Raw genomic sequence first — 27,414 nt, forward strand, 5'->3', positions numbered from 1 at the left:
GGCAATCATTAAGAAGTCAGGAAACAACAGGTGTTGGAGAGGATGTGGAGAAATAGGAACACTTTTACACTGTTGGTGGGATTGTAAACTAGTTCAACCATTATGGAAAACAGTATGGCGATTCCTCAAGGATCTAGAACTAGATGTACCATATGACCCAGCCATCCCACTACTGGGTATATACCCAAAGGATTATAAATTACTCTACTACAAAGACACATGCACATGTATGTTTATTGCGGCACTATTCACAATAGCAAAGACTTGGAATCAACCCAAATGTCCATCTGTGACAGACTGGATTAAGAAAATGTGGCACATATACACCATGGAATACTATGCAGCCATAAAAAAGGATGAGTTTGCGTCCTTTATAGGGACATGGATGCAGCTGGAAACCATCATTCTTAGCAAACTATCACAAGAAGAGAAAACCAAACACCGCATGTTCTCACTCATAGGTGGGAACTGAACAATGAGATCACTTGGACTCGGGAAGGGGAACATCACACACTGGGGCCTATCATGGGGAGGGGGGAGGAGGGAGGGATTGCATTGGGGAGTTATACATGATATAAACGTCATGCACATGTACCCTAGAACTTAAAGTATAATAATAATAAAAAAAAAAGAGGTTTATAATCAGTATAAATTACAAAAGCATATAAGTTTCAAGATCATCACGGAACTTCTGGACTTTCGCTATGAGTTTCTTTACTGATATATTAATACCTCCATATTTGTAGCAATTTTTTTAAAGGAGTAGATATTTTAGTGCCATTTAGGATTCTGTGACTAAGAGAATTTCCTTCACAATGAATGGAAGGGTCAAAGATAGGAAACAGTGGTCCATGATCATTAGAATGCATTAGCACGGACCATGAAGCCAGGAACTCCTTGACATCCTGGAAAGTGTCCTCATGTGGGTGGTCCTCATACCACAGGATCATTTTATCCTATGGCTGATGAAATCACTCAGCATATCAGCCTCCTTTGAAGAAAAATATAATAGAAATGGAGTAGCCCCCAGGAAGGCTTAAAGTACCTCCTTTTTTTTATGGAGATTTACCATGTGAGTGCATCTCATGGATATTAATGCCTTTGCCTAAATAGTGATACTGGAAATCAATCTCATATTTGCCCACTCTTTAAAAAGTAAACTCCAGAGATGGTGGAATAGGAGCTTCCGTCACTAGTTTCCTCACAGAAACATCAATTTGAACAAACATCCATACATAAGCATACCTTCACAGTAGCTGGGAAATCTAGGTGAGAGATTATGGCACATGGTGGAGCATACAGATATGGAAGGATGCATTGGAGAGAGTAGAAAGGACAGTTTCACATTACCTCTATCACTCCACCCCCAAGTGGTAGTAGCCTGAGTAGTATAGTGTGGATAGAAAGGCCCTCTGTGAGTGGGGAAGGAGAGTGTGGTGAGCATCAAATGTCACTGCAAACCCTAGCACCAGGCCTGCCCCAGTGAACACTAGGGCTACCCTGGCCCCCGGAGACTCTGAGGACCCAGGCTCCAAGCCCACCCCAGCCACAGGCCAGCCTCTACAGACTCAGAATCAAGGCCTGCCCCAGTGCCAGTTCAGCCCCCATTAACACAGGCTTCGGGCCAGCCCCTACAAGCCTAGACTCCAGGCCTGCCCTCCTGGACCCAGGCTCTAGGCCCATCCTTCCAGATCTAGTCACTAGGTTCACTCCAGTAGACTCTAGTACCAGGCCAGCCTCCATGGATTGAGGCACCAGGTCCATCCACCCATGGAAAGCGTCACCAGTTCAGACCACTCAGGGACTCTAGCATGAAGCCCACCAATAGACCCTTTCAGTCAGCCCACCCTGAATCTTCAGATGGGCTGACTGGTGAAGTACTTTCCTTGCTGAAGCCATAAAAACTGAAAGACATACCTACTTCTTCAAATGCCAGACACCAAAGCAAGGCCAAAAAAATCAAGAAAACATACAACACTAAAGGAACAAAATAAAGCATCAGTTACTGATCCTAAACAAATAGAAATCTACAAACTGCCTGACAAATAATTCAAAATAATTTTCTTAAAGAGGTTCAGTGAGCTGCAAAAAAATGCAGATAGATAATGAAACAAAATCAGGAAAACAGTTCATGAACACAATTAGAAGTTCAACAAAGAGATTGAAGCCACACCAACATAAACCCAACAGAAAATCTGGAGCTGAGAAACATTATCCAACTGAAAAATTCTATAGACAGTTTCAACAAGCTGACAAAATCAAGCAGAAGAAAGAATCAGCTCAACAACAGGCTCTTGCAATTATCCAGTCAGAGGAACAACAACAACAAAAGAATGAAAAGAGTCTACAGGACTTATGGGACACCATCAACCAAACCAATATATGCACTATGAGAGACTCAAATAGAAGCAGAGAAAGAGAAAGAGGGAAAAAAGCATAAAGAAATAATGACAGAAAACTTCCCAAATATGTAGATGGAAATGAACCTCCAGCTTTACAAAGCCCAAAGAACTTTAAATAGATTAAACATAAAGAGATGTTCATTGAGACACCTTATAATCAAATTGTCAAGAATCAAAGAGAAAGAATTTTGAAAGCAGCAAAAGAAAAGCAATTTGTCACATAAAAGGGATTTCAGTGGATCAGGCTAATAGTGGATTTTTCAGCAGAGACCTCACATGCCAGAAGAGACTGCAATCATATTTCTAAGTACTGAAAGAATAAGATGAGTAAGATTTCCAGCCAGAAATACTACACCTGGCAAAGCTGTCCTTCAGAAATGAAGGAGAGAAAAAGACAAACAAAAGCTGAGGGATTTTCTTCCTACTACACTTGCCTTATAAGAGATGCTAAAGCAAGTTCTTCAAGCAGAAATGAAAGGATATTCATTAGTAACATTAAAATATACAAAAGTTAAAAACTCATTGTAAAGATAATAATATAGTCAAATTCAGAATACTCTAATACTGTAATGGGGTGGTGTGTAAATCACTTTTAACTCTAGTATAAAAGTCAAAAGACAAAAGTATTAAAAATAACTATAGCTACAATAATTTGCTAATAGACATACAATGTAAAAAGATGTAAATTGTGACATTAATAACATAAATCATGAGCAGGGGAGAGAGAAGTTAAAGTGTAGACTTTTTGTATGCAGTCAAAGTTAAGCTCTTATTGGCTTAAAGTAGACTGTTATGTCTTGTGCGAGCTTCATGGTAATCACAAGGAAAAAAACCTGTAATAGCACAAAAGCTAAAGATATTAAAGTATATCTCTATAGAAAACCATCAAATCATAAAAGGAGACAGCAAGAAAAAAGGAAAAAAAAAAACAAAGGAACTAAAAAACAGAAAAGAATTCACAAAATGGTAGTATAGGTTGAGTATCCCTTATGTGAAATTCTTGGAACTAGAGGTACTTTAGATTTTTTTTTAATTTTGGAATATTTGTATTATACACACCAGCTCAGAATCTTTAATTCAAAAATCCCAAATCTGAAATGCTCCAATGAGCATTTCCTTGGAGCATCATGTCATCCTTCAAAAAGTTTCAAGTTTTGGAATATTCTGTATTTTGAATTTTCAGATTAGGGATACTCAACCTGTAGTAAGTCCTTTTCTATCAATAATTCTTTAATTTTAAATGGATTAAATTCTCTAATCAAAAGACATAGCTAGCTGAATGAATAATTTTATAAAACAAACACAAGATCCAGCTATATGCTGCCCACGATAGACTCATATTAGGCTTATGGACAACACATATACTGAAAGTGAAGACATGGAAAAAGATATACCATGCAAATAGTAACCTAAAGAGAGCCAGGGTAGCTATACTTATGTCTGACAAAATAGACTATAGGTCAAAAACTATAACAAGAGACAAACAAGGTCTTTATATATATAATGTAAAAGGAGTCAATTCATCAAGAGAATATAACAATTATAAACATATAAGTGCTTAGCATCAGAGCATCTAAATATATAAAGCAAAATATTAATAGACCTGAAGGAAGAAACATATAGCCATTTGATAATAGTAGATTATTTCAATACCCCACTTTCAACAACGCATAGATCATCTGTACAGAAAATCACTAAGGAAACAGAGGGCTTGAACAACACTACAGACCAAATGGACCTAACAGACATATACAGAATATTCCATCCAATAGCAGTAGAATGCATATTCTTTGCAACTCCATGTTCTGTGAACATTCTCCAAAATAGAAAAGTAAGTCTTCATAAATATAAGATTTAGATTATCTTTTGCAACCACAATAGTATAAAACTAAAAATCAATAACAGGAAAACATTGAAAAATTCATAAATGTGTGGAAATTAACATATTCTGAAACAACCAATGATTCAAAGAAGAAATTTTTTAAAATGTTAGAAGTAAATCTTGAGACGAAAATAGAAACACAATATACCAAAACTTATAGTGAAAGCAGTTCTAAGAGGGAAGTTTGTGGTGCTGACTGCCTATATTAAGAAGAAGAAAAAAAGATCTCAAATAATTTAACCTTCAAGGAACTAACTAGAAATAATAAACTATACAAAAGTTAACAGAAGGAAAGAAATAACGAAGATACAAACAGAAATAAATAAAATAGAGATAAGAAACTTTTTTGATAATGAAATTAAGAGTTGGCTTTTTGAAAAGATAAAATTGACAAATCTAACGAAGAAGAGACTCAAATAAATGAAATCACAAATGAAAGAGTAAACATTACAACTGATAGTACAGAAATACAAAGGATCATAAGAGACTAAAATGAACAATTCTATACAACCAAATTGGGTAACCTAGAAGAAATGAATACATTTCTAGAAACATACAACCTAATAAGACTGAAGACATGAAGAAGCAGGAAATGCGAACAGACCAATAATAGATGAGGAGATTGAATCAGCAACCAAAAACCTCCCAACCAAAAAAGCTCCAGAACCTGATGGCTTCATTAGTAAATTCTATCAAACTTTAACAGAAAAATTAACATCAATTTTTCTCAAACTTTTCTGAAAAATTGAAGAGGAGGAAACACTTCCAGATTCATTTTATGGTCATCATTACCCTGACGCCAAAGTCAGACAAGGATTCTACAAGAAAAATATAGACCAATATCCCTGATGAACATAGATACAAAAATTCCTCAACAAAATACTAGCAAATGAAATTCAACAGCATATTAGTGGTATCATACATCAGGATCAAATGGGATTTATCCCTGGGATGCAAGGATCATTCAACATATCATTGAACAAATTCAAATCCTTTTATGATAAAAACTGTCAACAAATTAGGTATAGAAAGAATGTACCTCAACCTAATAAAGGCCATATTACACACCTACAGCTAACATAATACTTAACAGTGAAAAGCTAAAAGCTTTTCCTCTAAGATCAGGAACAAAACAGAGATGCCATTCTATTCAACATAGTACTGGAAGTCATGATCAGAGCAATTACACAGATTAAGACACAAAAGTCATCAAACAGAAAAGGAAGAAGTAAAATTTTCTCTGTTTGGAGGTGGCATGATCCAATTTGATTAAATTCTCTAATCAAAAGAGATAGGTAGCTGAATGAATAATTATATACAGATGCTCCTAAACTTATAATGTGGTTACATCCCAATAAACCCATGGTAAGTTGAAAATATTCTAAGTTGGAATGCATCAAGTTATGTACCAATAAATCAATCAAAAGGTTGAAAAATCATAAGGTGAACCATCATAATCCAGATACTCCTCTATTTACAATGGGATTATATCTTAATAAACTCATTGTAAAGTCAAAAATTCGTAAGTAATACCATCATAAGGGATGGTGTGCATAGTAAACTCTAAAGACTCCACAAAAAATGTTAGAACTAATAATTTAGTAAAGTTGTAGGATACAAAATAAACATACAAAATTATTAGTCTGTAGACTAACAATTAACTGTTTAAAAAATAAATTTAGAAAACAATACCGTTTACGATACCATTCAAAAACAATAAAATAGAAATTTAACCAAGGAGGTGAAATTTTTGTGCACTGAAAACTATAAAACACTGATGAAAGAAATTGAAGAAGACACACATAAATGAAAAGATATCTTATGTTGATGAATTGGAAGAATTAACATTGTTAAAATGTCCACACTACCCAAGGCAATCTACAGATTCAATATAATTTCTATCAAAATTCCAAAGGCATTTTTTATATAAATAGAAAAAACAATCTTAAAATTCACATGAAATCACAAAAGACCAAAATAGCCAAAGTGATCTTGATCAAGGAGAGCAAAGCTGGAGGCATCACACTACCTGATTTCAAAATATACTACAAAGCTATACTGGCACAAAAACATTCATATATGCCAATCAAACAGAATAGACACCTCAGAAATAAATCCACTCATTTAAAGTCAACTTTTCTTTGACAAAGGTGCCAGGGACACACCAGGAAAGGTTAATCTACCCAATAAATGGTGCTGAGAAAACTGTATATTCACATGCAGAAGAATAAAATTAGGCCAGGTGCAGTGGCTCACGCCTATAATCTCAACACATTGGGAAGCCAAGGTGGGCAGATCACCTAAGGTCAGGAGTTCAAGACCAGCCTGACCAACATGGCGAAACCTCATCTCTACTAAAAATACAAAATTAGCCAGGCGTGGTGGCACATGCCTGTAATCTCAGTTACCTGTGAGGCTGAGGCAGGAGAATCTCTTGAACCCGGGAGGCAGAAGTTTCAATAAGCCAAGGTCACGCCATTGCACTTTAGCTGGGAAAACGAGCAAAACTCCATCTAAAAAAAAAAAAAGAAAAAAAAAAGAATAAAATTAGACCCTAACCTCACACCATCTACAAAAATCAGGTCAGAATGGATTAAAGACTTAAATGTGAGAGCTGAAATTGTAAAACTACTAGAAGAAAATACAGGGGAAAATCTTCTTGAAATAGGTCTTGGAAAGGAATTTTTTGGATATTACTCCAAAAGTATAAGAAACAAAAGCAAGTATAGATAAATGAGATTGCATCAAACTAAAAAGCTTCTGCATAGCAAAGGAAACAATCAACAGAGTGAAGAGACAACCTATGGAGTAGGAAAAATTATTTACAAACCATACATCTAATAAGGGGTTAATATACAAAATACATAAGGAATTCAAACAACTCAATAGCAAGAAGACAAATAACCTGATTTTAAAATGGGCAAAGGATCTGAAAAGACATTTCTCAAAAGAAGACACACAAATGGCCAAAAGTTGTATTAAAAAATGCTCAACATCTCTAATCATCAGAGAAATGCAAATCAAAACCACAATGAGATATCAGCTCACACCTATTAGAACGGCTGTCATCGGCTGGGCGCGGTGCCTCACACCTGTTAATCCCAGCATTTTGGAAGGCTGAGGCAGGCAGATCACGAAGTGAAGAGATCAAGACCATCCTGGCCAATATGGTGAAACCCAGTCTCTACTAAAAATACAAAAATTAGCTGGGTGTGCTGGTCCAGCCACTCAGGAGACTGAGGCAGGAGAACTGCTTGAACCCAGGAGGTGAAGGTTGCAGTGAGCCAAGATCATGCCACTGCACTCCAGCCTGAAGACAGAGTGGGACTTCATCTCAAAAAAAAAAAAAAAAAAAGAGAGAATGGCTATTATCAAAAAGACAAAGGATAACAAGTGTTGGTGAGGATGTGGAGAAAAGGGAACCTTTATGCACTGTTGGTGGGAATGGAAATTGGTACAACTATTATGGAAAATAATATAGAAGTTCCTCACTACAATATGATCCAACAATCCCATTTCTATTACTAGATATACATGCAAAGGAAATGAAATCAGTATCTTGAAGAGATATCTGCATTTTCATGTTCATGGCAGCATTATTTACAATAGCCAAGATATGGAATCAACCTATGTGTCCAGGGATGAATGAATGGATAAAGACAAGTGCACGCGCGTGCGTGCACACACACACACACACACAGAGAGAGAGAGGAATGTCATTCAGCCATTAAAAAGAAGGAAATCTTATCAGTTGGGACAACACGGATGACCCTAAAGGATATTATGCTAAGTAAAATAAGCTAGGCACAAAAAGACAAATAGTGTATGATCCTTACTTATATGTGGAATCTAAAAATGTTAAACTCATAGAAGCAGAGAGTAGAAAGGGTGGTTTCCATGGCTTGGAAGGCAGGAAAAATGGGGAGATGTTGGTTAAAAAGTAGAAAGTTTCAGTTATGCAGGACAAATAATGCCTTTGGTTTTGTGTTGTTATCACAGAATACTACAGTGGGTAATTTATAAAGAACAGAAATGTATTGGCTAAAAGTTCTGGTGCCAGCATCTGGTGAGGGTTTTTCTTGCTGAGTCACTCCATTACAGAAGACAGAAGGGTGAGAAAGAGTGAGAGAGAGGCAAAAGAAGCCTAAACTGAATCTTCTATAAGGAAACACACTCTCGTGATAACAAACTCACTCCTGCAATAACAAACACACTCTTGCGATAACAGCATCAATCCATACATGAAGACAGAGCCGTCATGGCCTACTCACCTCTTAAAAGTCTCATTGCTACAACGGTGAGTAAGTTTCTAGCACATGAACTCTAAGGGACACATTCGAACCATAACAGATAGGTTCTGGAGATCTAAGGAACAGCATGGTGACTACAGTTAATAATACTACATTGCATATTTGAAATTTGCTAAGAGAGTAGGTCTTAAATGCTCTCACCACACACACAAAAAGGTAATTATGTGAGATGATGGAAATAACAGCTTGATTGTGGTAACTATTTCACAAGATATATGTATACCAAAACACTGCATTGTATACCTCAAATCTATACAATTTTTGTCAATTATACCTCAATAAAGCTAGAAAAACTAAAAAGTAAATAAACTCCAATACCTGATGTGTTTAAAGAATACAAGATTAAAATATTTCCAGAATGCAACCTACTGACCACAGCATGCTTATAATATAATGTTAATAGTTGCAGGGTCCCCAAAAGCAGTATCTGTGAAGCATTTAACATCTACTCATTCAACAATATCTGTTGAGCCTGAGGGCTAGGAAGTGTGCTAAAGACTAGGGATCCTCTGTATATGTCCTCAAAACCCTCTATAGGCAAGAAAAGTTATCAAAGATGCTTAGATTGGATTTTTACCTCAGTAAAAGCTGGTTATTTCAGTATCTCTAGTAGAAAATGTTTTGTTAGGATGCTGGACAACAGGGAGGTGCTGAGCAGGCCTCCAATAGCAGTCCTTTATTATGTGGCCAAATCTACTATGGGTTTGTAATATCCTAAATGGTACACAATTATAGGACAGCAAAATAAATAAAATGAACATTTATTCTTCCCATAAATATTTATCGAACAGCTAGTCTATGCTTTGTGGCAAGTATGGAGATGAATCTGAACAGTTTACTAGATATAATTCCTTAATTTGCCCATCTATGAAATAGGAATGAGTCCCTACTCTATAGTAATACTAAAAGTAGGTTTCCGAGAAGACATGAACAAATCCATGGAAAGTGCTTAGCACAGTCTCTAGTAACCAGCAGTGCTCATTAAGTTGGATTTATTAAAATGCAGCATAGTTCACAAAGCACTTCTGCATGTTTTTTCACTTTTTTCCAAAACACTCATGCAACATTAAGCAAATTAATTCAAATACAGTGATTTTGCCAAAGCCACATAATTAGTTAAAAATTGGAAGAGCCAAGACTAAAGGCAATTTTCAGAATTCCTAATTTTATTCTAATACTTTGCGTTGAAGTGTAGAGGCATCTTTTCCAACTCTGAAGAAGAAAACTCACGTTTTTATAAAGGTTATTGTAATTCCTGAACTATTATTAATCATATAATTGAGATAAGAAGATAGCTATTTTACTTGATTAAAGCTGTGCCTGAAACAACAGGTTAAACCAGTGGAATTTCAACCAACTGACTAGTTTGGGGATGAACTAAGACAAAAAACTGTGGGTTTGTATGTGTGTGTGCACGTTCTCACGCGTGTGCACATATGCACGTGCATGAAGTGTGACAGGAATTTGTTTAGCTGCAAATGACAGAAGAACTAATATGGATTTAAATAAGATAGGGATTCATCTGTCTCACAAAAAAGAAATGCAGATATAGGCAGTCCAAGCTGGTGTAGCAGTTTTATAATTTCAGGACTGTTCCAGATTCCTTTTCTCTCTCCATCACCCTGTCCTTAGCGTTTTGACATTCATCCTTATGCTTGCAGCCTCCTGTTTGTTGTAGCACCACATTGACATATCATATCTTCATTTCAGGCAAAATAAAGGTAGCAAATACTTTCCCTAAAATGTCAGCATACACCTCATTGGCTAGAATAATGTTACATTATTCTACATAGCTGTGAGAAAGTGCAGAAAAGAAATCACTTTTATGTAAGCATATTGTTATGTCAAATTAAATCGGGGTGCTCTTAGCAAGACAAAAGGTAAAAATGAATAGCAGTATATGCCATTCTGACTTGTTTTGATGACTTCAGCAGCCTTAGAAGACATAAGTTAACTTAGACTCAATAAAAATTTAAATAGGTACATCATGCATAGGATACTTCTGATGTACAATTTAATGTTTTTGTTGTTGTTGTTTTTCTTGGTTTCGTGTGGAAAACAAATGTAAAATTGGGGTTAAGATTTAGAAGAGTTATCAATATATCCAGGTCAGACTATTAGAATTTCACATGTGGCAGTTCTATAGAACTAGTTTATCAAGCACAACTCTTTAATTAGCATTAGAACTAATTAGAACTCTGTAATTAACATTTCCTTTGAAAATATCTAAACAGGACATCCAAAACCAACTTGAAAACACATACGGCCACCTCAATTTTTACTGTTACTAACAGTTTCTTCTAGTTTAGGTCACTCCTCCATAGGACTTGGTCAAATCAAGATATAGCTAAATGTGGTTTCACCAACACATGTAAACTCCTGTGAATACAATATTTAAAAAGAAACAATAAAAAAGGAAGAAGTTACTTGGGCTTTTAGGCGTTTATTAAAGCTCTTTTAAACCTGCCCTCATGACTTTGGTGAACATTTCCTTGCATAAATTCTGAAGAATGAGGTTAAGATACAATGAGGCTCATTAATTAGTGTGCCACTAATTTGGACTTGCTCTTTTACAGCTGAGATGCAGCTCTAAAATGTACTGTCCAATATGGTGGCCACTAGTCACATGTGGCTGTTCAAACACAACTTACATAACATGAACTAAAATTAAAAATTCAATTCCTCTGGCAATAATTTCAAGTGCCCAATAACTACATGAGGCTATTGGCTACCACATTGGACAATGCAGATACAGACCATTTCCCCTAGTACGGGAAGTTCTACTGATAGCACTGCTCTAGAAGATTAAGATTTTAAAGAAGCAATATCAAGACCAAATCATCTGAATGAGTATAGTTCATCACTCAGAGCATTTTTATAATTTATCTTTGGAAAAGATTTCAGAGCCCCTGTACAAACCACTTCAAGAAAACATCTTATTTCGTTTCTTCTGGGTTTGCTAAGTGCCTCCTCAATAGCACACTCCAGGTAGTGTGCTACATGTAGGGACTCAAGGACTAATTAGACATAGTCTTTCCCCTCTGTGCCATGACTTATTTGGGGAACAAAAAACTAAGATATAATGTAATAGGTCTATAAAGGTTAAGTATGTACAACATGCTCTGGGAGCAGAAAGAAAGGAATGATTCTATTTAGGACATTAAGAAAAATGCCTTCTTTTGCAAAGAATTCAGCAGAATGCCACACTAGGGGGAAAATTTTTAGCATAAAGGCTTTGAAAGACTACTACGGTATTTTAAAACAAAGGGCTGGCTAGAAACTATATGTTCTGAAGAGGTCATTCTGGTGGCCATTAGAGCAGGTAAGAAACTGAAGGCAAGACCAGTTGCCAGGCTACAGAAACAATTGGGGTTTATTGACCCAATAAAGGCCTTAATTAGGTCAATGGCAATGGGAATCTAGGCAGAGAACAGATTCAAGAGAAGTCTGATTAAAAATACAAAGCTTGATCATCATCTACTTTATTCTTCAGTCTTGGCTCTGTATAGCATTGTGCAATTTAAAAAAAATCAACCTGTAAAGATTTATCACATCACTGGGGTTATTCTAAAGAATTAGTTGCAAAGATTCCAAACAGTGTTTCAGTATGTTCGATTTTTATAAAAACAAAGGAACACTGTGGGGGGGAGGGTGTGTGTGTGTAGACAGATACAAGAGATTTTTTAAAGATACAGAGCAAGGTCTTAGTATCTAAAGTTAGTTTAAATGATTCTGCTAATCTGTATTTTCTGTTTCTCTGTAATGACAAAGCATCTTTTTTTTTAATAAAGAAAAGTTTTTTTTGTTTTGTTTTGTTTTGAGATGGAGTCTCACTCTGTCACCCAGGCTCGAGTGCAGTGGCGCAATTTCAGCTCATTGCAACCTCCGCCTCCCGAGTTGAAGCGATACTCCCACCTCAGCCTCCCAAGTAGCTGGGATTACAGGTGCCCGCCACCACGCCTGGCTAAAATTTTTTTTTATATATATTTTTAGTAGGGACAGGATTTCACCATGTTGGCTAGGCTGGATTCAAACCCCTGACCTCAAGTGAGCTACCTGCCTTGGCCTCCCAAAGTTTTAGGATTACAGGCATGAGCCACACACCCAGCCAAATTATTTTTTAAATAGTAATTTTAAAAATCCACAACAATTATACCTAAGAAAGAGTTCTAAAAATCTTTTCAACAAGGTGAACATGGCTAAAATCATTTCCCCAAGTTTACTTTAGGACAACACTCAGTTGAAATATTAAAATAAGTTGCACTATTTCATAACTATACCTTCTAAAATTAAGGTATTAGTGGTATAAACCATTCTTAAGTGACCTGTGTACCTATTTTGCTATTGTTCACTACATTAGTATTACTATACATAATTAAAATAGAAGTTGTCTATAATTTCGACCTTCCATTACCTTGTAATTTTGTCTTTCTTTTTCTTCCAGGGAAATAATGAGTTCTCCAACCCTCACTCCCACCCTGCAAAACCCTATTCCCCATAGATATAATTAATGAGCTCAGGTTTTCCATCTGGACCTAGAAACATGAAATGCTTCTTCTGCCTCACTCCTAGTTTTTCCAAAGCAAATGAGTTTATACTTGGATACCCTCACTGTTGCACTTCTGACACTAGGAGTAGCTAAAAAGCATCTTCTCCACACCTCTGTACAGAATGGCCAGAGCTCTCTGTATGTCCTGCCTTACAACACTGTCTTCTCCCACCTGGATCTCCAGAAGCACCCTGATGGCAGCTGGGAATGTGTCTCTCAAGCACACCACAAGTTCCCCCAGAGCTACAATTCTACAGCTTTCCAGCAGGCCCCATTCCCACCCTCCAGCCCCCTCCTGGACTATGTATGAGGGAGAGATGAGGTGGTGGATTGAGGACATTTATTTAACAAGAAGTACAACGAAACATAAACAAATCATCATTTTTTATATGGAACGCACAAGTGAATTAATCAGAGAATTTGTTAAGAAATGGGTTATTATCTACTCTGGTGCAGTAGCAGAAATTAACATTTCTGACTTGCCTTGTTTCGCCAATATTTAAGCATTTTGTTCTATTGAATGTGACTACATGTACAGACACACTTTTATTTAGTCTCACACATGAAAAAAGAAAGCAGAAGGCCTGTTATCCAAGTGGTTTCTCATCCAAGCATTTTCATAGCAAATTACTAAATCTAGTTGAAAACAATAGGAAACAAGATACTTTTCCCTCTAGTATTTGTTCTATCAACCTAGACTTAGCAGCACAGAATATCTGGAATTGCAGTTAAAATAGAGGCTTTCTTTTACAAAATAACATTTGAGTTGCTGCTGTATCCATGATCAGCATACAGACCTGCTAAAAGCAGAAAATAATGGTATGTTCTTCTCTATGGGATGAGTATTTCAGTAGTTTAAGAAGGAAAGAAAATCCTGAAAAAGAATTTAAGAAAAATATTAATAGAAAGGAGGAGGATGCTTCAAAGTAATGCCTGGATACATCATTTTCCCTGCATTGAAATACTTTTTGCTGACTATACGGCACTTATTCTATACCTTTTGTTAATTAACAAGTAAACAGGTGGCAACAACAACTATATTAAAGTAGAAAGCCTTGCTATAAATGAAAGTCAGAATTCATAATTTAGAAGGCAACATTGTTTGCTTCAGATCTACTTGTTATAAATGGTGGGGTTGAAAACATGCAACCTCATCTCATGAAGCACCATAACTAGTATTTAGTTACACTAGTAACTCGCAATTATGTAAACAATAGATACCCTCAAATCATATTTGGGTTTGTTTCAGAGATATTTTTGGTTCTTACATTTGGATTTAGGTACTCTTGATCTAAAAATTCACTCAACCTCGAATAAAAGAATGAAGGCACCGGCAAAAATCCTGATAGACTTGAGTATCGAAATCCCTTGCTTTTTAATAGGCGATACAGCGCATTCTTACTCTCTCCTTTCTCCTACATCAGCAGGTGTCTCCACCACTCCAATAGACAGGAAAAGGAGGGGGCGACAAGAAAGGAAAGGAAATTGTCTAGGTGTCCTGGTGGTGGAGGTGGGGGGTATTTTAATTTCATAATTAAAAGCTCTTTTCCTCGGCTTTGCAGTTTTTACTCCTATTTTGTAATGATTTGATTGAGGACTGTGCAGCAGAGTTTGGGTATGTACATCTCTAACATAAACGGAAAGGAACAAGGAAGGAATGGATAGGAGACAGCAAAGGGTTGCGGGGAGAGAGCAAAACGTAGGCGCTTGGGGACGGGAAGGGAGAGGCGGATTTGGCAGTCAAAGAGGGACGAGAGGAACAGGAATGGAAAGTGTGGACTGGTCGTCCAATCCTATGGGGGAAGGGGGAAGGGGGGGCCCACCACGTCGCACTCCTCCCCACCTCCAGACTTTTCCTGTGTAGGTTGAGGCCATCCAGGCGTATACAAAAGGGTCGGTTGCTGAGCCAGAAAAGGCTGTCTCCCGGGCTGCGCAAGCTCGGGGTCGCCTCTCCTGGGCTCAGGAAGGCGGGCAAGGATAAGAAGGCAGAGGCCCAAAGGCGGACAGCTTAGTGGGCGCCTGGACGAAGAAGGCAAAAGGCCACCAGCCCAGACCCCGAGGGCGCTCGCCCGCGCGACTAGGCGCCACAGGCCAGGGCCGTCCGTGAAGGGTAGTCTGTGCCTACGTCCTGCCCTACTGGTACCACTCGGACTATCCCCGTCCGACCCTTTGCAGGGCTCGACTTGTCTCCCCCACTATCCGCCCCTAGTCCAGGTTGTCCTGCGCGGTCCCTGTGCGGGGTCTCCTCCTCGTCATCTCGGGCGACACTCTGCAAACAATATGGCGGCCGGGCGTCAACCGCGGCGCCTTCTCTCCGGGCCCTCGGGGTTTACAAGGGCGGCTACCGCCGGCGCTTCCGACCCGCGACGCGCGAGCCCCGGGCGGGCTAGGGAGGCGGGAGCAAGAAACCTGTGGGGGCCGTGGGAAGCCGTGTCCGCGGGCCTGGCGCGCGCGGGGGCGGCCGGCGGGGTCGCGCGGCCTCGGGCTCGCGCGCAGAGGCGCGGGCGCGGGCGCGGGCGGGGGCGGAGTGGCGGCGGCGGCGGCGGCGGCTAGAAGCTGCAGCCCAGAGCCCTCTCGCGGCCGCGGCGGCAGCAGCAGCGCCAGCCCTAGCAGCACTGAGGCTGCCGCCGCCGCCTGGCGCTCCCGCCGCCCGGCCCGACATGAGTGAAGCGGGTCGGGTACCCTCGCCCGCCACTCCGCTGGTGGTGGCGGCGGCCGCGCCTGAGGAGAGGAAAGGGAAGGAGTCGGAGCGCGAGAAGCTGCCGCCCATCGTATCGGCTGGCGCCGGCGCGACCGCGGTAGGTGGTGGGCCGGGGCCGCCTGGCGCCCCGACGGCGGGAGTCGGGAGGGACGGCGGACTGGCGAGGGCCGCCAGGAGGCCCGCGTCTCCTCTGGGCACCCCCTGGCACTCCAGGGAGAGGCACCCAGGTCGCCCTTCCTTGGGCAGAAATGAAAGAGTTGTGCCTCGTGGGCAGCCCAGAACACTTCGCGAGCTACATCTTCCACCCTCGGGAAATGTTGGGGGTGGTCGGTTCCGCTGGATGTTTGCGTTATTGTCTGGGGCTTGGGCCCCCACTTTATCTAAGAGAATTACCTGCATCTTGAATCGGCATGATCTGTTGGATGAGCATAGGTGTCAGCAGGCGGGAGTGGGTTTTCCACGGAGGTGCCTGCCTGCCTTGGAGGCGCGCAGATTTTTGTCCTTTTCTTCGCGTTTCTTTCCCTTCCCCCTTCAGATTAAACAGGCTGTGCGGCGAGTTTCCACTTAATTGTGACCTTTCCGTTGCTGTCAGGGTAGTGGGAGGTAGATGCATCAGTGATGGTTTTATTTTTCATATGGTACAGACATGTGACTCAGGTGGGGGGAGGCTTTTTGAACCTTTTATTTAAACCCAAGTTATCTAAGCTTAACAGGGATGATTTCCCAGCTGTATCTTCGTAAGGGTTATTTGGAGAGCGCTCTGAGGCTTCAAACTACATATTGCCAGATGATGTAATGGGACAGCCCCCTCCCCCTCTTTCCCTATTTTTATTGGTGGTTGTGACTGGTTAATTCGAAGCACAATTTAAAAAAAAAAAAAAAAACCTCGGCTTTTGCAATTTTTTATTTTGACATAATATTTAAGTACTTTTTGAAAGTTTACTTTGATATGTTTAAAGATCATGACTTGTCAAGCAGCTGTGTGTGACAAAATAGTAAAAGTTTAGTGAACATTATACATTTTATTTTTTCCTACTTGCAATTCATTTCTTAAAACCTCCCTCTTAAATGACTAAGAACTTACTAAAATAGCTCACTCTTCGTTAAGTACTGTATTGGTGTTAGGAATAATTTTTGGATTCGGTAGATTTTTCAAAAATGTCTGAGGGCCCTGATAACTGGAAATTGTTAAAACAAGCTCTTTAAATCGATGCAGCAAATTGTAAACAGTAATGATACACATTTAAAAGCGTAGTTACAATTGATTGGTAGATTGGAGCTGGGGTTAGGGATTACCCTGGGAAATGCTTTGAAGGAATTTGTCACCCAGCAGCTTGGAGATCTGATTCCTGCTGCTGGTACCCTAGGTTTTCAGATTTTGTATAGGAAGTCTTCAACTCACAGAATTACAGCAGTTCCTTTATAAGTTGGTTGTTTAAAACAGTAAATGTATATACTTATAGAAACAGTTAAATGAGTGGGTTTAGGTCCTCAATCAAACGCTCTCCCAAAAACCTATTTATCTCAGTGTAACTGAAAAATTGCCGTTTTGGAATAAAAATTTGCAAGTGTCGATACAAGTCTACAGTCTGCTTTGGGATTTCAAGTTTTTCAGATTTTAGAAAGGTAATTAGGTACATATATCATATATTATTTAATACCCACAGTAAGGTCCTAGCCAGTTCTCTCTAATCAAGCATATTAATAACTGCAGTGAAATGTATGTGTTCATGCTAAAGGGAAAGAAGTAGCGTCATGTCAGTTCAGATCAGGTGCATGTTTTTGCCACCAAATGAGTTGCAAAAACATTTTAGTTTCAAGAATTTTTAGGACTTTGAAATTGTAAATAAAGGATTATGGACTTGTACTACTAGACAAAGAGAAGAATATATTCAAGGAAAAAAATTAAATCTTGAATTAAACTTTGAAAAGATATAAGTTGGAATAGAAGAGGATAAGGATAAATATGAAAAAATTGAGGGTTTTTTTGTTTTGTTTTTTGTTTTTTTGAGACGGAGTCTTGCTCTGTCGTCAGGCTGGAGTGCAGTGGCGCGATCTCGGCTCAATGCAATCTCCGCCTCTCATGTTCAAGCCATTCTCCTGCCTCAGCCTTGCTTGTGCCTTATAAAGTCTTCCGGAGTCAGTACCATTGATTTTTTATGACAGTTTTTTTTTTTTAACAGAATTTATGACAGGATCTGTGGCAGAATGTGTGTGTGTGTGTGTGTGTGTGTTTGTCAAAGAGAGACTTCAAAGCTAGAATTCAGAGCTATAGCAGTGAAAAGCTTAAGTGTAGAAAATCTATGCTTGGTCCTTAGTCCATCCTAAAGGATAAGAAATCCAGGAGAACCAGGGTGGTGGTTGACTTTCACAGCAGCTAGGAAGGCCGTGGTATGTGTGGGGAGGGGAAGGAGATCTTGGTGTGTGAGGTAGGTGGGCAGGGAAATACAGCTTATGGCCTCTTGAGTTGTTTTTCAGCCTCCTGTAGATTAAACAGAGCTCCTAGAGGTTTGCTTATGAACCTAATTGTCATCAATAACTTCTTCTTTGAGACATTCCAGTTATTCTTCCTTTTTGCCCCAGCCTAATGGTTCTACCTGTCTAGTTTGTGTCTATGACTCAATTTGTGACCCTACAATAGTGGCTTTTTCAGAAAACCATTGTGTCACATTTGTAAATGAATATGTATGAATAAAATAATATAAATATTATGAATAAATAGAAGGTCAGTTTACAGTGACCCTAATTAAAGTTGAAGAGTTAGGCTGTATCATGTACGTTTACAGACAGGTGCAGGGTGGGAGAAAGAACGCTGGAAAGGACAACCCTAAAGTGTTTTATCCTAAGACCATCTAAGCATGAAGGAAGTCCATTCCAGCTAGTGAGGAGGTGCCTAACACAGTGGTTTCAAGCCTAACTGACCGCAGGGTTACCTTGGTAGCATGTTCAAGTTCTCATTCCTATATCTCACCCTAGAGCACCGGTTTTCAACCTTAGATGCACAGTAGAATTAATTGAGGAACTTTTAAAGCCATCATTATCCAGACCCAAATGCAGGCTTGTTAAATCAGAATTTCTGGGGATGTTGCTCAGGCATCTTTTTTTTAATTTAATTCCCTGGGTATACCAAGATTGAAACTTGACACTCTATACTGAATTAAAAGCTCCATGGGCGAGGTGTAGGAATCTGTATTTTTTAATTACCATCTCCCACATCTACTTAGTTTGTGGAGCAGTATTTGAAATGAACTTGTAACAGGTATGGATTAAGTGAACAAGAGACAGCAGAAATCAGGCATGGTGGGGAATTGAAAGAAATGGCAGTGAAAGTGGTTCCAGTTGGAGATGCACAAGAGGCTCAAGATAGAGCCCTCAGAGACTTTCAGTGTTTGGGTGTTGGCCTTGCTGCTGTGGAGAGGTGATGCAAGTCCATGGAGTCAAGCAGAATAAAGAATTTGAAGTAGTGTATGAATATGAAGGGCTGAGATATGAATATTAAATTTACTGAGGTTGATGGAGTGGAATATTATAAATTAGTTATTGATGTATTGCAGATGTTTAAAAAAGTAGTGAATGAGAGAGAAGAAAATGCTCAGAGGTGGGACAGAAATAACAGTGTCAGTGAGGACAAATTTGACTTTTTACTTCTACACCTAATCAGGTGAACAGAAAAGAGAGGTTCTACATGGGGTAGAACCCTCTGGATAGGGTACCAGTACAGTGGGTTCAAGAAAGAGCTAGATTTGACTTAGGTCAGGTGGTGAAGAGAAATGGGAGGAAATTAGTTGAGAATTTTAAAGGGATGTTAGCCTGTAATAGAAGACAAGAGGAAGAGCTTGAGGGTGAGCATAATGTGTGTGGAGAGGATTTGATGGAGTTTAGTAACAAGAATGAGAAGTTTGCTTATCAGGTGTGTATAAATGGGGTTGATGGAGTCCCTGGGACAAAATGTAACTACCAATTATTGGACATCTTTTATGTTTAGCTTTGTACTAGGTGCTACAGAAAATGCAAAAAGACAAGGTTTTAAAAAATGGTCTCTGCCTCAGGGTATGCAGGGTTAACACATGAAAAGCAAAGCAATATGTAAAAGCCACAAAGAGCCATAGAAACAATTTGTACTATTGGAGATTAGAGAAAGGAGATCACTGTATGCAGAACTATGAAGAAAGGCCTTGAAGTAAAGGTAATTATTTAAGCTGGCTGGCCATTGAAAAATGATAGGATTTGGATAGGCAGAGGAAAGTGGGCAAAGTAATCCAGTGACGAAAACAACATGAGCAAGGCTTAAAAGGAAAAATTAGTGAGTAATAAAGTGAGCCCAGTGGAAGCATGCTGGGAACTTGTGGGAGGTAAGAAAGATTGCTTGGGGGCTGGAGCCAGATCACTAGGCAGAGAAGCATAGACAGTTTTTTTTCCCCCTGTGGTTAGTGGGAAGCTATTGGAATTTCTGAAATAGAGGAACAACATAATGAAATCAGTGGTAGTGTATAGTTAAACTGAAGGAGGAAGAAAGTGAAGAAGAGAGCTTTGTAGCTCATGCCTGAAGCAATGAGTGGAGCCACTAAGGTGGTGGCCGCAGGACAGAGTGTAAGGGATGAGAGCATACACACGATGTGGAACCTAACTAGACAGCAGAAATGAAAGAGAAGAAGCATTAATAAAGGAAAAGGACTCTGAGGTTTCCAGATTAGGTCAATAGCATTCCAAATTAGAGAGAGAAAGAGAGAGAGAGAGAGAGTGTGTGTGTGTGTGTGTGTGTGTGTGTGTGTATACGTGTACTTAACAATAATATACCCAGCTAGGTATTTGGAACAATCTTGTATGGAAAATGTTGTGCCCTTTGTTCATTATGCTCTAAACAAGAGGTGAGATGGGAAAGAATAAATGCTATGGTGATGATGTTTTAAGTAATTGAAGAAACTACAGATACTACAAATATACAAAATAAGTGTGTATGACGATAATAGCTACTTATTGAGTGCCTACTCTGTGCGAAGCATTTGCCATGTATTCTTTTATTTAGTTAAATAATGAAACCAAAAGCAATCAAAACAACCCCGTGAGGAAGATATTTTCCCACTTCACAGAAAAGGAATCTGAGAGTCAGGTTATGTGTACCTTGCTAAGAAGTAAAATGGCTAGTCAGGGACAGTGGTTGCTTTGTAACGGAGATGTTTCCGACTCCTATTCTTTGCCCAATTCTGAACACTCTGTATCTGTGGTCATAGGTAATAGGGGCCATGTGATACAAAGAAGCTGCACCTATGGCATTAATTCTAGTTTGAAAAAGAACTTGTCGCCCAGTAACAAATTTGTTCAAATTTTTGTTACTGGAGATAGAACAATCATGGGAAAGATATGTTCTAGGATATCTAATTGCTTGTTTATGGTATGAATAGATCATTAAATTATATGTAAAATCAATCTGATTGAAGCAAAATAGTCCAAGAGACTTAATACATAAAAAGGGAGGGCTATGACTGTATAAATACATACCCACCATGTCTTAAGTTTGAGTGGGTTGTAAAGTCTCTTTGTCAACTTTTTTTTTTAACTACAAAGTCATAATGTAGTGCTTGCTTATTTTCCCCTTCATGAATAACCCATTAGGACACAAATAATTTATAACTATATTTAACAATTGGAGAAAAGCAGTTATTATAAATTCTGAGCCAGAGAACCTCCAAAAAAGTCAAATATGATTCTGCTTTGCTGTTTGTAACTCTCCATCTGTAAAATGGGGAAAATAATAATTGAACCTACTTCATAAGGTAGAAATGAAGTCTAAATTAATACACATAAAACATTTAGAAAAACACCTTGTACAAAGTAAGCACTCAGTGTTAGATGAGATTATTAAAGTCGTGTGTCACATAACAATGTCCCAGTCAATGACAGATCACATAATCTGAAGGTGGTCTAATGCTTTTTCTGTTTAAATATGTTTAGATGCATACTTAGTGTTACAGCTGTCTACAGTATTCAGCATGGTAACATGCTGTATAGGTGTTTGTATCCTATGAGCAATAGACTATATCATATAATCTAGGTGTGTAGTGAGCTGTACTATCTAGATTTGTATAAGTATACTCTGTGATGTTTGCACAGCTACAAAGTTGCCTAATGAAGCATTTCTCAGGAAATATCCCCATTGTTAAGGAATACATGATTGTGTTTACAAAGCAACATCTGTAGCTGAAAAGCTGTTTGTAAGCCAGCCAGCCCTTTCTACTCTACTCCTGTCCTGTGGATTTGGTACTTTCCTTCACAGCCTTCTATATCAAGCATCAGGCCCTGTTTGATTTCCCTATTTTTTCTGCTTTTTTTTTTTTTATAGTTTTATAGTTAACTCTGACTGAAGAATCCCTTCTTGAGTGGTAAAATATTTTACTGATGAGCTATATGAATAACTACTTGTTTTTAAATTGATATCTGTAACTTAGAGGATATCTGTGTGACATTCTAGTGAGCTATCAGAAAACATTTTTTTGAAATGAATAATTAAATGAATGTGCCTTTTGAAAATAGAAGTTATTGAGATTTTACCAATTCAGCTGAATTGAAAAATCGGTCTGAAATTTGAGTCTGCTTAATATATTTCAAAGTGACTTGGTTTTGTTCTAGATGTTTTTGTTAAAAAAAGAACAAGACTCTTAATTGGTTGAAGAATTTTGACTGGATCAAATTGCATATTTTAAAAGTAATATTTTACTGTTTAAGCATAATGTATTCATGTATTTTTATCCTTTCCTATATTATAAAATAAATGAATAAAATCTCTGATGCCACCTTGCCTTCCTAATGATAAATGAACTGAAATTTCTGAGCTTCAGGACTAACGTTTGTAGGGCTAATTTTCAGTCATCTAGATGATCAATTGCGTTGATTTGTGTGTGTGTGTGTGTGTGTGTGTGACAGAATTTTGTTTCAGAATCCACATCCTTATTTCCTAGTCTCCATTTAAAGATACGATTTATATCACTTAAACCAATTCCACCTGGGCTGGTGCTATTTAGGTTGGTAGGGAAGTTTCCACCTTGAAAGTAGCTGAGTTTTCATATCTTAGTAGAAGGATGGTAGAACAAAGTTAGCGTTTCATGATTTTATAACCTACCATCCTAATAGGGAACTGTGAAAAAACATACAAAAAGAGAAACAAAATATCTTTACCCAGGATCAGGGCCTAAAATAGTCTCTTTGTAGACTCTAAATTATATCATTGGCTCCAGGATGGCTCTGATTGGTAGTTTAGGTCAGTTTATTAAAAATTGGTAAAACAGGGTATCTTAAATGTTTTCTATTTTAACTCAAAACCTATAAATATGCATTTGTCAGTTTTTTTGTCATAACCTTTGTTCAGTATCTCAGGAAGCTACTCATTCTTTTGAAAAAGTAGTTTTTATATGCATCACAGATTCCTGGACTCATTGAGACTAAAGGGTGAATTTTATAGACATAGACGTTCAATTTAAAATATTTTAATTCAGAAACTCTAAGATAGTGAGATATGGCTTTTAAAGCATTTCATGATGGAACAGCCAGCACTTACTCCTTTTTTCAAGGATTGGGTTAGAATGGGAAGAAAAATGTTGATCTTCTAAGGCAACTTTTGGAGTATAGAGGATGATCAAAGTAAATTTTACCACAATTTTGAATATAGTAGCACTTGTTAGTCAATTCAGAAGTGATCATGGAAAACCATGGTTATTCTTACTAGCATTGGTAGAAAAATATGATGAAGAAATTGGAAATTTAAGATTCAGTCTCTTCCTCAGAGGTTGAAAGTAGGAACTCATGTATTCAAATACAATTTAAAATAAGGTTGAAAATATTTAACTATATGTTAATAGCAGAACAGGTACTCTAAGTATTTGTCCGTTTAAATATCTTGAGATTATGTTATAATCTTACATATAATCTATGTGATTATATCATCAAAAAGACCATTGAAGCCCACATTAGGTACTTGTGAAATAAGATTTTTGATTAGTTCTTGTAATTACTACATTTTTCTGCTGTTTGCAACTTTTACTGAATTCTAGTTTAATAAATGTGTAGTCAGCCTCTGCCTAGAGAATCAGGTCTATTATTTATTATGCCAGGTTGAAATATTTTGAGTATTTTTTTCCCTCAAAGAATTCTTAGTGTTTTTCCCTGTGTTCTCTATTTGTACTTATCTTCAGTCTGGAACAGCTGGTTGAGTATCCTGCTACTATCTATTCCTCAACACCCCCAGCCCACTGTAGGCTGGCCACATTCCAGGCCATCATCTTTAGTGTTCTTCTGTAGGACTCATAGATAACATTTACAAAACACGAAGCCAGGTGTAATAGCTGTGGTCCAAATTTCAGAAGGTTTGTAAAGTAATGTTCTTTAACATTTAATTTAGTCTGGAGTTTGATGTCGTATTAATACCCAATAACTTCTTGATTTGATTCTCTAATATTAATTATTTTGCCATTGCACAAAATGATGCCTGTTGTTTTTCTCATGGAAGTGTTAGGTTGTAAGACTTCTTTTGTATAAGCTGATGTGGGGCAACTGGTGTTTTGAGTATTTACTTTTATATTCTATCAATGTGTGAAAGTGCCTATGATTAATTTCATGTCATCTCAAGTATAACGTGTCAAGAGCACAATTATTTTACAAACGAGAGACTTATTAGACCAAGGAATTTTTTTATGTTGTTTAAGCTTTTATGATTACAAAAAAAAAGAAAATCAGGCTGGGCTCAGTGGCTCACACTTGTAATCCCACACTTTGGGAGGCCGAGGCAGGCAGATCATGAGGTCAGGAGTTCAAGACCAGCCAGACCAACATGGTGAAACCCCATCTCTACTAAAAATACAAAAAAAAAAAAAAAAATTAGCCAGGCATGGTGGTGTGTGCCTATAATCCCAGCTGCTCAGGAGGCTGAGGCAGGAGAATCACTGGAACCTAGGAGGCGGAGGTTGCAGTGAGCCGAGATTGTGCCTCTGCACTCCAGACTGGGCAACAGAGTGAAACTACATCTCAAAAGAAAGAAAGAAAATCAGCCTCCCTTTGGCAAAAGAGAATTTATTGGAATGAGGCACATAGATTGGAAGCAGAAAACAAACAGGAACAGAGACTGGCTGTTTTTTGTGCCTCTGCTGTTCTCTTTTAGCTGGTCAGTCTTTTCCATATTCCTCTGTCTAAAATCTCGAAAGACCTCTGATTGACTTGCTAGGAAAGCATCAGTGTCCATCATGCCAAGCCAGCTGGCTACCCTAATTGCAGATGGGCTGCCTCTTAGTTGAGTGCCTACCTCTGCTCTAGTTCACAGCCATTCCTGCACAAAGAATAACAGCAATGCTATGGGGACCACGAGTGGGGCAATTTAAATAGAAGGGAACATTAGATGGCAGCCATGGTAATGCACATAGTAGATCTTCCCTCAACCTTTGCATTCTAACCCCCTCAGGCTTTTTTACCCTTCAGTAAAGCTTCTGAGTCATCCTTGCTCATTGCTTGCATTTTCTAACTTCCCATTCGTTTGTCAGTTTATTTTGTATAGTCCCTGCCACCACCGTTACCCTAAATCTGTTGTCTCAGCTGTCCTCAAGATTTCATAGTTGCCCCATTTCAGTTAGGCACATTTTAGACCTAACCACTCTTCATTATTTAAGATTATTGACCTTTTTTTTCTTTTCTTGAAACTTTATCCTCCCTTATTTTTAACACATCACTTTCTTCTGGATTTCTTATCTCTTTGGTCATTCATCCTTAATCTCCTTTGCCAGCTCATATCATACATCCCAATATTTCCCACAGTTCTGTCCTTATATTATCAGGTGTGTCCAATCTTTTGGCTTCCCTGAGTCACACTGGAAGAATTGTCTTGTGTCACACATAAAATACACTAACACAAACAATGGCTGATGAGCTAAAAAAAAAAAAAAAAAAAAAAAATCACACACAAAAATGTACGTTTTAAGAAAGTTTACGAATTTGTGTTGGGCCGCATTCAAAGCCCTCCTGGGCTGCATGCACCCTGGGGGCTGTGGGTTGGACAAGCTTGTTATAGGTTTTCTGTTGCTATATTACAATAACTCTGTTATAAAAATTCATTATTTTGTCATGCAAAGCATACTTTTGCCTAGTGAGCATTGGTTCCTTTTGTAGTTACTCACATAGCATGTTGATATAACCCAGTCTAGAATTTTCTTCAAAGATACTCTCTTCTATACAGTGAGGTGTCAAAATATGCCTATTCTTCTGAAATTTGAAGAAACCTTTTTACAATGTTTATTTCATTTACTTTATAATTTATGGTAGGATTTGTTCATTCTCATTATGCTTCAGACTTACACTTGAAATAGCTGTTAACAATTTGGTCATTTCTGGCCCAGGCTGTCATTCCTCTTCATTCCCTATTATTACTATCTCCATTCAAATTTCATTTCTTCCAGTAGGCCTGGTTTAGCTTCCAGTATTTCTGCCCTTTATTCTATTCCCTAGACTGCTACCATAATAATTTTTTTCTAAAATACAGATATGATCTTGTCATTTCTTGCTTGGAAGTCCTCAATGATTTTTCTCTATCTCTGTGCAGGATAGAATCTATACTCTGTAGCCTGCCACTACCTACCTTCCCAGTCATATCTTGCTGGACCTTTCTCCCTTTCTGATTCTATATTCCAACTACACTGCTCCCTAAATCCTACTGTTGCTTAGTCTTAGATAACATTCATGACAGTTGTCAGTGAAAAAATGCCCTCTATATATTAAATTATTGTAGATATTTACAGCTAAGTTAACAAAGGTCTGTTGATGAGGGACCATTTGTTATACAAGCATGAGTAACCTTTTACAAATTGGTTACTTTCTTATAACTGTGAAATTCGTGTGTCCAATTTGGCATTTGTTCCCACTATTATTAAGATTTTCTGAGAGAACAAAATATACAAATAAGCAAACGTAGCCCCAGTTGTTAATAAAATTCTTATTTAAGCATCCTAATGTATATAATAAGGAATGATTTACTTTTTCAAATATGTAACCTGTTTAGATTTCATTTTCCTAATCAACACACTAGTTTTGTGTACTTGAACAAATTGCTTTAATTTACCAATATTATGCAAATTACATAATTTACTATTTTATAGAAAGATACTGTGTATCACTGTCTTATCTCTCTTTTCAATTTTCTCTCTTTGAGACTCTATAAATCCACTAGACATTAGAACTGATAGTTGTTGAATAACTGTTAATTGCATTCTTAATTTTTATTATTTGGAGATCCCACAAGTGAACTAAGCAATATTCTTTGAGACCTCTTTTATTAAGAAGAGGTGAAGGAAGGGGGAAGAAAAGAAAAGAAAATGTTAAAGTCTTTCCCAGATGGCTTAGGACATCAGAAGTTTCCCTAAAGTACACTTAGTTGTTCTGCTTATGTAATATTCTCTGGTTACGTGAATTGCTCCTAAAGCGGTTAAATTTAACTCAACATAACATCTATAAAAGTAGAGATTACATCAACCACAAAGGGTTGTTGTGAAAATAGGCTGATGTGTTCAACAGACCTACTGTCACATGCTAAGCCCTTA

The 27,414-nt window shown here is 38.1% G+C and overlaps 1 protein-coding gene across 1 annotated transcript in view; it reads left to right on the plus strand.

The window, feature by feature from the left end:
* Nucleotides 1-15,572: 15,572 nt before the first annotated feature.
* HECTD2 (HECT domain E3 ubiquitin protein ligase 2) overlaps nucleotides 15,573-27,414 on the plus strand; it is an 88,967-nt gene continuing 77,125 nt past the window's right edge. Inside the window, exon 1 of the mRNA XM_033224161.1 lies at nucleotides 15,573-15,941. Within this exon, the coding sequence (XP_033080052.1) occupies nucleotides 15,804-15,941 (138 nt within the window). The 5' untranslated portion in view covers nucleotides 15,573-15,803. The remainder of the gene's footprint in view (nucleotides 15,942-27,414) is intronic.

The sequence above is a fragment of the Trachypithecus francoisi genome, unplaced genomic scaffold, assembly GCF_009764315.1.
Source record: "Trachypithecus francoisi isolate TF-2019V2 unplaced genomic scaffold, Tfra_2.0 Contig01436, whole genome shotgun sequence".
Lineage (NCBI taxonomy): Eukaryota > Metazoa > Chordata > Mammalia > Primates > Cercopithecidae > Trachypithecus > Trachypithecus francoisi.